Here is a 14,204-nt window from a genome sequence, read left to right as displayed (position 1 = left end):
GTGTAAAGTGAGCAACTAAGGCATTTAAAACTGTTATGGGGAAGTTGAGGTTTGGTGATGCCCTACTTTGGTTTTGATGATCATACATGAAAGCTGAAAGGACGGTACTCAGGTACTCCTGAGATTTGTGTGCTTCAAACCAAAGTCTGGTAGAAGCCTCAGAGTGCTCAAAACCTTGGTTCTGTAGGAAATGACAAAAATCAGGTAAACCTGAATCCCTGACCCTAGGCTGTCATCCATTTAACCGTCCGCCTTGGAAGCCAGCAGTGAGGGATTCTCAACCTGGTCAGATAAGCCCAGTGTACAAAAGGTATATGCTCACTCCATTCCGGATTTGGTTTTTTCCCTTTGGAACAGGTCGTGGTGGCCGGGTTGGAACCCACGGGGGCACCCTGTCGTCGTACATTGTGAAGAACATTGCTTTGGACAAAACTGATGACAGCAATCCCCGGGAAGCCATCTTGCGGCATGCCAAAGCAGCCGAGGACAACCCGTATTGGGTTTCTCCAGCCTACTCCAAGTAAGGAAGCAGCCGTTTAAAATAGAAAATGTATTATGTTTAATGAATTGGGAAGAACGTAACAATGGCTGCTTTGAGGTTCTAGTTTCTCCATATCTTTTTTATTCCTAAGCATGAAAAATGGCCAGGTACTCATGGTCCTGAAACCTAGGCATTTGTTTGTATCTGAGGACTCTAAGCAGTAAATGTTTAAACCAGGCCGGTTCCATTAGATCTATAGCCTAGCATAAACCCATTATGTGAAACCCATTCTACCTGTGATAAAAAAAAAAAAAAAGAAAGAAAATCACTGCCTGTCTGCATTATCTTAGTTAGGGAGGGTTAAAAGCAAATGAAAGGAAACAGTTTGTAGAATCTATTATTGAGGATTAACTTTTATTTGTAGAGCTGTGTTTGTAAGTAACACTTAAACATAGGCAGAGTAGAGCCTGCCTGCTCAGATTCCCTCAAATAACTTCGCATGTGTGAACATGTAGTTGTTCTTAAAGCCACTAAACCAGCACATTTATACTAAAGAACAGTAATATTGTAGAATTTGGGGGTTTTAAGTTTTTATTGTAAACTGATGTTAGACTCACAGAAAAATCGTAAAAGCAATGCAGAGAGTTCATGTATACTCTTCACCCAACTTCCCCTGATGTTAACACCTTCCATGGCCATAGTACAATTAATTGGCAACACCATGAAATTAACATGGGTACAGTACTGTTAACTGAGCTACAGACCTTATGTGATTTCCCCAGTTTTTCCACTAATATCCCTTCTCTCTTCTACAGTCCTATCTAGGATCCCACGTTGCATTTAGCTGTTACTTTTCCTTTGTCTCCTCCAGTCATAACAGTTTCTCAGTCTTTCTCATCTTTCATGACCTTGATGCTTTCAATGAACACTGGTTTGTTATTTTGTACACTTTCTCTCAGTTTGTGTTTGATATTTTCTCATGATTGGAATAAAACTGTGCATTTTTGATAAAAGTAACACAGGAGTGATGTTATATCCTTCTCAGTGCATCACATCAGGGGCTTCGTGTCCCTCAGTCTGATGACTGGTGATGATAACTTTGATCACTTGGTTAAGGTGGTGTCTGCCAAGTTTCTCCACTGTCAAGTTACTATCATTCCATTTTGAGTTAGTAACTTGCTTGGGAGTAATATTTTAAGACTAGGCAAATCCTGTCTCTCAGACTTTCACTCCCTCGTTTTACCATGCATGGATAGATTTGCCTACAGCAGTTACTGCTGTGGTGTTTCCCTAGTGGTGTTTTCTATTTCCCTCTTTTTTTTCTACATTTATTACTTGGACTTCTACTAAAAGGAAGAATTGCTCCTCTCACATTTCTTTATTTTTCAAGTTTTTAAATATAAGTGTGGACTTTAAAATACTTCATTCTATGGGTTAAAATCCAATATTATCATTATTTAGTTTGTCGCTCACATTGTTCCAGTTTTGGCCAATAGAATGTCCTTCAGAATGGCTCCTTTATTCTTTCAACAAGGTGTGTTTTTTTTGGTTTGTTAGTTTGTTTTTTAGCACATCCTTATTTTCTGGCACCACAAAATGTTCCAGGCTCATCTTTGTTTTTGTTTTGCCACAGTCCTAGAATCAACCACTTCTCCAAGGAGCCCTGGCTCCTTTTCGTTGGAGAATGATGTTTAGAAACCAAGAGGTTGGTGCTAGATGTGCTCATTGCTACTAAAATGTCATTGCTTCTAGGTCCTGTCAGCCAGCAAACCTCAGAAATATATGTTTGTATACTAACCTACACATATACACACATTATTATTTCTCTATGTATCTATCTGTATGTATATTTTAAATAGTGCGAGTTTAAACTGATGCCCCTGATTTCAATCCTGTACCACAGGGTTCATTTAACCTTTTCCCTTTGCATATTTGTAACTTCTTTCTCCAATAGTGAGAAACCCAGCTCATATTATCTACAGTGTATTTACTTATTTGTTCAATTCTAGTCTACACCTAAAATCGTTTTAGAATTGCTAACCGCCACCCGCCCATGAGAAACACTTTTCCTAACTAAATTACAGCATTTGTGTACAGTTCTTCTTGTCTTTTTTATCCTTACAGTGTCTAGTCAAGTTACTTAGCTCTTTTCTTCTCCACTCCCATCAGTGTGGTTATGTTATTCATTTGAAAATGAAGTTAGGCTTATTTTTAGTGTTTATATTCCTTTATATTTTTAGGGTGTGGGTAGGGTATATGAACTGTTACTGTGGTGCTAGGGGTCAGAACTTTAAAAGAGATATACTCAGGGAAGTGTCACTCCCTCTTCGTCCCCGCTCCCCCATTCCAATACCCTTGCTTCTTTCATTCCTTTTCCCACTCACCCCTACAGGTAACCACTCTGTTTTATCTTCTTTTGCACAAATGTGCAGATCTGTATTTTCTTATATTCCCCTTCTTTCTTACATGAAGGTTAGCATGGTATAAATAGTCTTTTGAGTTTTGTTTTTTTTCGCTTAGCAGTATGCCCTGGAAATCACTCTCCACCAGTTCATAGAGCTCATTCTCGTTCTTTTACACAGCTGTATGGTGCTCCGCTGCATGGATGGACCATGGTTTATTCCACCATTCTCCTACATATGGGTATTTAGATTGCACCCAGTATTTTGCAATTACTAACACAGTAAATAAATTTGTGTATGTGTATTTTTGTATTGTTGGAAGCATATTCAGCTTTTCTCTTGATGTTTTTATGTATTGCTAAAGTTTTCTCTTCAATTATGAGAAAGCTGGACTCTGATTACTTTTCAAAACATTTATATGCTAGAAGGAAACCAACTTTATAAACCAGCTCAGCTTACTTGTTATACTGATATTGATCCTCTATCTGCTGATCATTATGAGCTACTTTGCCTAAAAGTAAAACACACTGTCCTAGCTTGGGTTCCTTAAAAGCAGACCCTGAGATAAAGACTCTCACACAGATGATTTAAGCCAAGAAAGTGCACAATATTAAATAAAGTTCCAGGGAGGGTCACTTTGGCTTAGTCCCACAAGGTGATCCTGGAGACCCTGGTCAGAGCACACAGTAACTGGAGTATTTCACTCCAACATCTGTTGGTCCTTGGTGATGGCTAGAGATGGGACCAGGGGAGACATTTCAGGCAGTTCCAGCTATCCTGGGCTTTAGCAACCTGCCGGCAGCCCTCTGACAGAGAGAGGTCGGTGCTGCTGCTGCGAGTGAAAGCACCCTGCAGAAAAATGCTAAAGGGATTTGAGGGCCCCTGGTGGGGAGCACCGCATCCTTTGCTATATGTGTTGTAGCAGAACAGACTTTATTTACTGTGTAACGTCAGTGGTGGATGTTTGCAACATGTATTAATAACCAGACAGTACAGATGGAACATCTCTAAACAAGTAGTTGGATAATATTACAACAGCTAAGAGGGTCATATCAAGGCTGGCCAGCTAAACAGTTTGCATGTAGCCTTCATTTGTATAGAATCTGTGTGTATATAAGCTAATATATGTCAACACATCCTTGGCACTCAGATACGCTTACGGATTATGCCTCTGACACTTCTGTTTTTAATGGAGTAGTTATTTTCTATTATTACTAGGGATCTTTTTATACTTCAGAAAACTTGTTTATAAGCATACCAAAAATTAGCTGAGGAAAGAAGAGTAAACAGAGCTATGGTTTAAAATTTGCCAAACATAATATGTATCATTTTGATAGCAAACTGCTCCAAATAGACGTGTGCACGTTTGTACACAAAGTAAATCATTGAGGTGTCTCCACAAATATTGAAATAATACTGTTTGCTGATTAATGATTGATATTAGCAATATGTAATTCATAGAAAGGTGTCAGAATTACCACTGAAGAAAATGGGACACTGAGAAGGTAACTTTTAGAACCTACTGGATTGCAAGTTATTGCTAGAACCCAAACCAGGAACCTGGCCTTAGAACTTCCAGGTTATTGTTCTAACTTCTAACAACTAATTATCTTGATAACAAGATTTTCATGTCTGAGATTTTAAGTAATATGTGCACACAGTTTTTAAAAAAGCCAGCAATGTAAAGCATAGACAATGGAAATTTGAAAGCCTCCCTTTCACTTTAACCCCCAGTTCCTTTGTTCTACCACTTCGAGATACCCACTGCCGACAGGTTCTTGTATTTCCTGCCAGAGAGAGTCCATGTATAAATGAGCAGACATGTGTGTAGAAACATTTATTGTTTAAAAACAGGTATATAACATGTTTTACAAGCTGGTCTTTGTTTTTGATTGTTGGTTGGTTTTTTGCTTTATGTATTACTTGGGAGATTGGACTAGACCCGTTCATACATATCTAGCTCATGCTGTATACTTTCTTGATATTTTCCATCGTGTGATATATTATGCTTTTCTAAAACAGTACAGTATTGAAGGGCGTTTGCATTGCTTTCAGTCTGTTGTTATTATAAACAATACTGAAATTAATATCTTTGGACTCCTTGACCACATATGCAAAACTTCAAGAAATAGAATTGCCAAATCAAAAGATATTTGCATTTTAAATTTGTATACATAGTGCCCAGATTTCTTCCAGAGAGACTTTTTAACCAACTTATTCAATGTATCAGAGCTTCCTTCCCCTCATCCTTCTATCTTTGTCAGTCTGATAGGTGAAACCTTGTATTCCATCGTAGTTTACACTTTCATTAAAAATTTTCTAGGCATCTTTTCATATGTTAAAAGCCTCTTTTTCCTGTGAACTTTCTATTTATGTCTTTTGCCCTTTTGTCTATTGGTTGATTGGTTCTCTTACTGATTTTTAAGAGTTCTTTATATTAAGGAGCTTAACCCTTTGTATGTCACGTATTGCAAATATTCCTACTAGTCAGTCATTTTTTAAAAAATAAATGTATTTATTTATTTTTGGCTGCATTGGGTCTTCGTTGCTGAGCACAGGCTTTCTCTAGTTGCAGCGAGCGGGGGCTACTCTTCATTGCAGTGTGCAGGCTTCTCATTGTGGTGGCTTCTCTTGTTGCAGAGCATGGGCTCTAGGTGCACGGGCTTCAGTAGTGGTGGCATGTGGGCTCAGTAGCCATGGCTCACAGGCTCTAGAGTGCAGGCTCAGTAGTTGTGGCGCACGGGCTTAGTTGCTCCGTGGCCTGTCGGATCTTCCCGGACCAGGGCTCGAACCCATGTCCCCTGCACTGGCAGGTGGATTCTTAACCACTGCACCACCAGGGAAGTCCCGTCAGTCATTTTTATTTCTACTGTGTTTATGCCATTTTTCCCCCATGTGAAAAAAATTTATTTTAATGTGGTCAGATTTAGAGGGGTTTGCAGGCATAAAATTATATCATATGCAAATAATTATAAATTCACCTCCTCTTTTCCAATTTTTATACCTGCTATTTCTTTATCTTATCTAATCGTACTGACTGGTACTGCCAGAACAATATTAAATAATAACAGTGATAGTGCACATCCTTTTCTCACTTTGAACTTGAACAGGATTCGGTTAAAACATATGTAATTGCCCTTTCTGTAGAAGAAATAAAACTCAAATATCGGTAATTTCATATTGTTCAATTTAATGGTGTTTCTCCGTAAAGCATGGCAGCTTTTGAAAACACACACATACGAGATGTTAAAGAAGAATTCATCTCTTTTCATTTTATTTATTCATTCAACAAAGATTTATTGAACACCTACAGTGTGTCAGGTACTAAGTTGTGGTTTGTGGAGCTTATATTCTAGTGGACAGAGAGAGACAATAAGTAAATCTATAAGTGTTAGGTGGTAGCAAGTGCAGTGAAGAAAAATAAAATAGGGATAAGGGGACATGGAGTAATCAGGGAGAAAGAGGGGTGCTATTTTTAGATATGGTGATCAGGATAGAACCTCTGCTAAAGTGATCTTTGACTTGAATGAAATGAGGGAATGAGCTGTGCAGATATCCAAGGGAAGAGCATCCTATACGAAGAAAACACTGTACAAAAATGAGAGGCATGTTCATCTGAAATAGATGCTGAATTTTATTGAATTCCTTTGTTGTGTCTCTGTGTATTTCTGCTTTATTTTTGTTTTGTTTTGTTTTTTGGGGGTTTGTTTTGTTTTGTTTTGTTTTTGGCTGCACCTCGTGGCTTGGCTTGCGGGATCTTAGTTCCCTGACCAAGGGACCAAGGATCGAACCCATGTCCCCTGCAGTGGAAGCTCGGAGTCCTAACCACTGGACTGCCAGGGAATTCCCTCTGTATTTCTACTTTGATCAATGAATATGATTATATTACAAAATTCTAGTATTGAATCATCCTCACTTCTTTGGTATGACCCTCACATGCTTATGGTTTGTTCTTTGTCAGGTGTTAGGCTGCCTTCATAAAAATTTTGTATGCTTTCCTTTTCTGTATGTACTCTCAAACTGTTTTGAATACCATTAAATCTACTTTGTAAAAATTTGATAGAATTTACCCATAAAACTGTCGAAGCCTGGTGCTTTTGTGGAGGGGAGGGTGAGTAGTAATTCCTTAATTTTTCTCTTTCTTTTCCATCCCCTTATAGTAAGTAGACTATCTGGATATTCTGACTCTTCTGAGTCTGCTTGGTAATTAATATCTTCTTGGAAAAAAATTCATCCAGATTTTCAGCCTTCTTTAACTAGAATTAATTGAAGCAGAAATTGGTTTTGTTCATTGGTTTCTGTTACCTGATGACATTTTCCTGCATTGTAGGTGGCTTAGTGATATCTACAATTGAATAATATGCTAGTTTAATAGTAGCTCTGCAAAATGGGTAGAACAGGTATTGTCATATCCTTACCTTACATGTGAGGAGACTGAAACTTAGAGACTTGCAATTCACAGTGATTGCAATTAGAATTAGACTTCATTTCTCTTGATCCCTAATTTAATGAGCTTTTCAGAGGACTGTGATCTCTCTTAATATACACCTTTCTACTGCTGCATTTTGCTCCCATCTCTTTCCTTCCACTCAGTTTTGTCACCTTACATTTACTGCATACTAAGTTCATGGCACTGTCTGTGGCATGTGATTTGTTAGCCAGAATTGCAGTGCAGTTTCTCCTGTGTTCACCTGCTACAGTATACTGTTTACTGCCAAGTGGCAGTGTTTGAAGGGAAGCTAATATTCAAAAGGATCTTTTCATAAAGGTCACTGTAATCGAGAATGTGTGTCTGGTTGTTTTTCTTCCCTGCAGTTGACTTGTGTCAGTGATGAAATGAAGATTTACTGTATCTTGCTTTATCACAGGAAAGCACAACTAGGTATTACACAAATCTGCCTGCTTGCATGACACTCACCTTTATTCTCCAGTGATGAGAACAAAGAGTCTTTTAACACTTCACCTTTATTGTTGAGTATTTAAGTTTCATTCCTGGCACTCACAATGTAACAACCATGAAAGTTTTAAAACACAGCAGGATCACAGAGGACTCTTGTTTAGCTATACATGGGAAGATTCAATTACAGTTTCTTGTCAAAAGATGTTGCTGGAGGGAGGGGAAAGGAGCCGGCTGGGGAGTGGGCAGGGTAAAGATCCAGAATGCTATTAGCTTACACATCAACAGGGATAGTTGTGTGTGGGAACCTGAACCCTGGCCAGTAGCCAGACAGCCTGACAGTTCTGTCAGCCATGGTCACTTTCCTTGCCAGATAAGCTGCCATTATTGCTGGTTCAGTCAATTTAATTTTCAGTGTGCATGTCTTGTCTGATACGGGATACGTGGATATGTGTGTATATGCATTAAAATATCATTCCCATCTATAAAGGATACGTTTAAGTCATGTTGAGTTGCTAGGCAATATTTAAAGAGATCACTCTTTGAGTGAGTAAAGATTTATATATTATTTGTGCCAGGAAGAGACATAAACCCACAGAGAAAAATAGTACTTTTTTTTGTGAGTTATGGTTACATGACTGATATCACTGACCACCGTATTCCTATGTAAGGGCCAGTGTTTCTCAAAGTGATTTTGTGGACTGTTTGTGTCAGTTGAGGGTAAGAGTGGGAAAGTTAAAAATTCAGATTTCTAGACTTCACCCCAGGCTCATTTAGACTGAGAGATTGGGGCTGGGAATCTGCATCTTAAGAAGTTCTCCAGGTGATTATCTTGCACACTAAAGTCTGGTAATAATAAAAAAAAAGTAATTATTTAAAATAAAGTACAAGTGATTAGCCCTTCTGAAAATTCAAATATATGGAATAGATTATTTTGATTATAGAGATTCATACTGAAGATAGTTCATTTACATAGAAGAGTATTTCCCCCAGGGTTTTTAAAAAAACAGCAAGCTGCTATGTTATATTTAAGATGCAAATTATTTTATCAAATATATGCCACATATAACTTTTGAAAATATGAAGTGAGGAACACCTGATAGCCAAAAGCAAGGTATATGGTAATAATGACACTTTTATATGGTAATGTAAAACTTTATATATTATTCATTTAATCCTCACAACAGTCCTATGAGGAAAGTGGTATTATTGCTCCAATTTTACGTATGAGGAAATTGAGGCTTATAACTTGACCAAAGCCATACAGATAGCAAGAGGCAGACTTGGGACTTGAACACAGGTGGTCTGGCTTCAAAGTCAAGCTTCTGCTTTTGACTACTACAGTGTACTGCTTCTCATCACAATGCAACTGATAATAGTTATTGGGAAAGTTGAATAATAGTGAAGCCGAAAAGACTATTGTGTGGCATAGTGGAAGAATGCTAGACTAAGAATCGGAAGTCCTGGGGTTTAATTCCTGCTCTGAGACTCACTTACCTTCACTGAGACTATTTCGCCATCTATGAAGTAAGAGAGTAGAGTTACGCTAATGCCCAGCTTTCATATGTGTTTTTGAGTAGAAGTTGTGGCACACCGTTATATGTTTCATAAATGTGAGCTTACAGAGGGCATTTTGACGTTACCTGGGCTGCCTCAGGCCTGTGTGCTCTTCAAAGATCTAATCATTCTAACTTGTTTACCCACTTACTGATAAAGTAGCTAATGGTGATTTTAGAGGGTTCCTTTTGTTTTTCCCTCTTTTTCTTTTTTTTCCCCCCAGTTTCCACAGGTTTCATGTATGTCCCTTTCTCCACCCTCACCCAGTCTTTGAACTCTCACACAAGCATAATGAGTTAGTATGTCCTACTTAATGAGTCTGAGATGTTTTTTAGCTATTTTTAGCTATTTTCCAAAATATTATGTGTTCACTTCCTGAAGAAGATAGAACATTCTTTATCTAGAAATATCTTGTTGCCTCTCATCTTCTTATGCATCCCTAATATTTTTTATGTATAACTGAATCACTTTGCTGTACGCCTGAAACTAACACAACATTGTTTATCAACTATGCTCCAATATAAAATAAAAATTAAAAATAAGTAAATAAATAAACAAATAAAAATTATCTTTGATTAGCTCTTTACCAGAAAGAAGGGACCATTTCAAGTGGAATCTTTTGGTCAAGCCTTTATTTAATCTTAATAATTCTGCAATTGTGACGACTGGGTCAGAGTTCATCTGGGCCGTATTCATTCTAACAGGGTTAACAAGTGTGTCAGATTGTCAAGTCATGGCTATAATTGACTTTGGCTTTGAGGTTTTCCTTCATAATAAACAATGGGCTCTGAGCCAAAAAAGCTTGTGGTTGATAGTCACATACTGATGATTAAGTAAGTATTACAAGTGATTTCCCCTCGTACTCATTCTGTTACCCTGGAGCTCACTTTATGCTTTTTGAATGAATCATATCAGGAGAATATCCATAACTAAAAAGAATTTGACCTGTGGACTTCCCATTGCAGCCAAAGACATTTTGAGACTTCTCTCTGGCCTGAGCATTCAAGGAGTGTAGAAAGCCTAGGTTAGAGCTTAGTCAGAAGAGAAAGGACAGCCTTTGAATCTTTGAAAGGACACTTTGAATCTCTTACACAAACATTGTATCCAAAAAATGCTCTTCGAAAAGATTACAGAGGGAATTTTTATTCATTACTGACTGTTCTATGCAAAATTCCTCTGGATGGAAACGTTGAAGGTGGGACTCCGTTTCTGTTGGGCTTCTGTCACTTTTCTGTAACACACAGTTGCTGGAAAAGACTCCCTTTGTACAAATAACTTTGAGAATTCAGTTTAAAAAATGTTGCAAGGGGGAAATTAATCAGCACAAAGTATCAGCTATTCAGAATGTATAGATTTGAGAAAGACATTTGCTTAAGCTTTTATATGTACTTCATGAAATATTAACTATTAGCAAATGCAGAGTTTACTGAAGCTAAAACAAAAAACCCATCAGCCCTCCTCTGATTAGTTTATTTAATGGTTAGCAGTAAATAACTATGTTGCTATCTAATCTGCTCTCCTTTTCTTGGTAACTCTAGTAAACAAGATGACATATATAGTCAAGTGAAAAATGTTTACTATTTGCCAAGTGAGTTAATCAAACTGGAAAATACAAGTTTCACATCAGCCTTCTGTAAGTTTAAGTTTTCAGTTAACACTTAGAAAAATGGGTAAATGTAGACAGTAAATCAATGAAATAAATAGTCTGGATAAAGCTGATTTCAATAAGGTGGATACTTTAATGGTTCTCAGCAAGGCTTACCTTATCCCCATTAACCTGTTGAGCACACACAGTGCTTTGGCTTAATGGAATGTTCCCCTTACCTTCTTTTTCTTCAGGTCAGTCCCTTTGTAGGCTTTCGTTTTGGGCAACTGAAGTAAGTCTGCCATGAGGTTGTACATTTGAGTTGACAACTTCCTGTCTCTTGAGAAAGGAGGTAATAGAATTACGCAGGAACTGCTTAAATAGGAGGAGACAGGGAATGGCTGGTAATGGAAATGCTTTCTTGAAGCAGTAGAATATATTTTTTGCACATTATTTATTTAGATGTGTATTTCTTGAGTTACTGCCATGTCTTCAGTGCCCATTTGGTTTGGTTTGTTCTACTTTTCCTCATGGAAGCACCCAAAAGAGTCTATGTTAAGATCAGTGTATAAATTCCATTTCTTCAAGCAGCCCAGAAAGGAATACATTTTATGTCGCCAGTGACAAGGTTAGAAGGGGCTTAGAGGGTTTTGTTGTTTATTTGTTGGTTTTCTATTGGTTTTAAAAGTAGGAATTTCTGGACCAGCTTTTAAGTGCTCTCAAAACATTTTACCTTTTTGTATGTGTCATTTTGCTCTTGCTTGACATTGTTGATTTATTTTTATAGTAGTTTTCTATGTCAAGGGCAAATTAGGCCACCCCCAAGGAAGAAATCTCCTGGTTCTGTTCCTAACTCTGCTGGAAGTTGCCTAATCATCTCTGTTCTTCATTGTCTTGAAAAGTGGTGACTAAAGAAGTCTGTTTTAAATGCCCTAAATAATCCTGAACTGATTTTATTTTTTATTTTTTTGGTCTTCCTCATATATGGATTTCCAAAAAATCTCAAAAGAAAAACTGCTGGAAATAAATTTAAAGATAAAAATTGCTGACAAGAAAGAATAGCTACAAATTTTAAAGCAGTAATTCTCTCACTTTGCTTCTATAAAACACTGGCATTCCCTAGACTAGACAGAGATATTCATTGTGCTAAAGTCAGATAATATTTTTTTTGAAGAACCTGGTCTTTATTCAGCAGACGACATACAGCTGTTATGGAAGGTGCTGAACTATGCTGTAAGAATGTTGGTTTTGGGGGCAGGATGGATTGGAATGAGGGAAACTTCCTTCCGTGGGCCACGTCTCCCTTCACCTCCCCATGCCATACTCCTGAGAATGAAAGACTGCTCCTTAAAGGGTGGCCCTGTGAGACTGAAACCTCAGGCTTCATTCCGTCACCAAGCCTTTAGTAGCATCATACAGGGCCAGCTTCTCTAGATGTGAAAAATATTTTCCTGCAGTTGGAGGAAGCTCATCATGTGTAAAAGTTTATGTTAAGAAGACAGATTCTTACTCCACAGTCTGGTCTCAGCGCCCTGCTTTCAGAGCCTTTCTTTTCCAAGCAAGGGGAGGGATGGAACTGCCAGCAGACGCTACTCACGGTGTGCTCCACCAGCCAGTGCTGACAAGATAAGCTTAGAAAATTTTATAGCAATTTGATATATTTATCGAATCTAATAAAAATTTTGGATCTGTATTTTGTAGTCTTTTAATTTTTCTAGAAATATTTATCTGCAAATGATGGGAAATTAGAAAACAAAGTCTGGCCTTGCACCACAGATGGTTTGAGAAGCAGTGCTTTAGGCATGGCCCCAAGTTGGAGGCTAAGGCCCTTTCCAAGGTGCCCCCTTTTTTGTCCCAGGAAGGGGGTTCATTCTTCCTTATTCCCAAGTTCAGGAGCCTACTCTTGTCTTTTTAATTTTGGTAAAATACACATAATATAAAATTTACCATCTTAACCATTATTAAGTGTACATTTCGGTGGTGTTAAATACATTCACGTTGTTGTGCAATCTCCAGAACTCTTTTCATCTTGCAAAACTGAAATTCTGTACCCACTAAATAACCACTCTTCACTTTAATCTGTTGATTTCGTCTTTTGATGTACAGTTTTTAATTTTGATGCAGTCCAGTTTACCTATTTTTGTTGTTGCCTGTGCTTTTGGTGTCGTGTCAAAAAAATCATGGCCAAATCCAATGTCATAAAACTTTCCTCTATGTTTTCTTCTGAGAGTTTTATAGTTTTTTCTCTTAGGTTTGGGTCTTTGATCCATGCTGATTTAATTTTTGTATATAGTGTAAGGTAAGGGTCCAGTTTCATCGCATATGGATATACAATTTCCCCAACATTATTTGTTGAAAGGAGCCTAGTTCTTACACTCAGTTATTATCTACCTGGGCAGCGAAATGAAAGGAAAAGTGGTATGCAAGCATTGCTGGGAAAATTTGGACACTGATTTATGCCTTGATTTTGGCAGTTTGGGGAAAGGGAGCATGGCTGTTGAATGCTAAGTGGAACATGAAAGCTAAGTGTCATGATTTGATGTTGTGTATACATAATATGGCTATTTTGCTGACAACATTGTTATTAGTTCAAAAGTGGAATTTAAAATAAATTCATGTAGTTTCACAAAGGAGACCATTCAACCTTCCAAACAAGTTGCTATCCCTTAAGTTAAAATACCTGGAGAGGAAAAGAAAACTGTCGTGGTCTGGTAATTGAAAGTGACAGTCGAAGTGACCCTGGTATGAACATTTTCTCAGTGAATTTTGCTGAGTTCAGTGCTCAGGGCGAGGGAGGTTACCTCCTTTAAAAACCTAATCTCTTTCTTTTCCTTTTGGCTTGGCTTCTAGGAAATTTAGTGCTAAGTTTTATGCTCAGTTACATACCTTTTTGTTCTTTTGTTCTTGACCTTTGACTCATTTTTTTGTTTTGACTTTCTTTATAAGTTAGTTACAATGAAGTACAAAATGCACCCATTTCAAGTCTTCACAAATGTATACACCTGTGTAATCACCACTTCAATCAAGATTATAGAATGTCTCCGTTCCCCCAAAATGTTCTCCCATGCCTCTTTGCCGTCATTACTCCCTTTCTGTCCCTTGTTAAATAGTTCCATTGATTCTGTGCCCTTCAATGTTAGCCACCAACCTACTAAAAATACTTCTGGAAGTAGGTGGATTATTTTAAAAAGTGACTACATAAATGAAATAGCCTTTTCAAGCTCTAGGTTTTCTTCCCGTGACCTGTCATTCAGTTTCCTTTTTTATATCCAAAAAAAGCAG

General features: G+C 37.7%; 1 protein-coding gene across 2 annotated transcripts in view; it reads left to right on the top strand.

Annotated features, from left to right (window-relative positions):
• Positions 1-14,204, top strand: part of WDR70 (WD repeat domain 70) — a 317,038-nt gene that overhangs the window by 299,741 nt on the left and 3,093 nt on the right. For both annotated transcript variants that reach the window (XM_027092676.1, XM_027092675.1), the window contains one exon: positions 358-520. In XM_027092676.1, coding sequence (XP_026948477.1) covers positions 358-520 — 163 coding nt within the window. The remainder of the gene's footprint in view (positions 1-357; positions 521-14,204) is intronic.

This window comes from Aethalodelphis obliquidens, unplaced genomic scaffold (genome assembly GCF_003676395.1).
Source record: "Aethalodelphis obliquidens isolate GAN/ISIS:26980383/991018 unplaced genomic scaffold, ASM367639v1 scaffold80, whole genome shotgun sequence".
NCBI classification, from domain to species: Eukaryota; Metazoa; Chordata; class Mammalia; order Artiodactyla; family Delphinidae; genus Aethalodelphis; species Aethalodelphis obliquidens.
The sequence above is the reverse complement of the archived record's forward strand: the minus strand, read 5'-3'. Positions and strand labels throughout refer to the sequence as shown.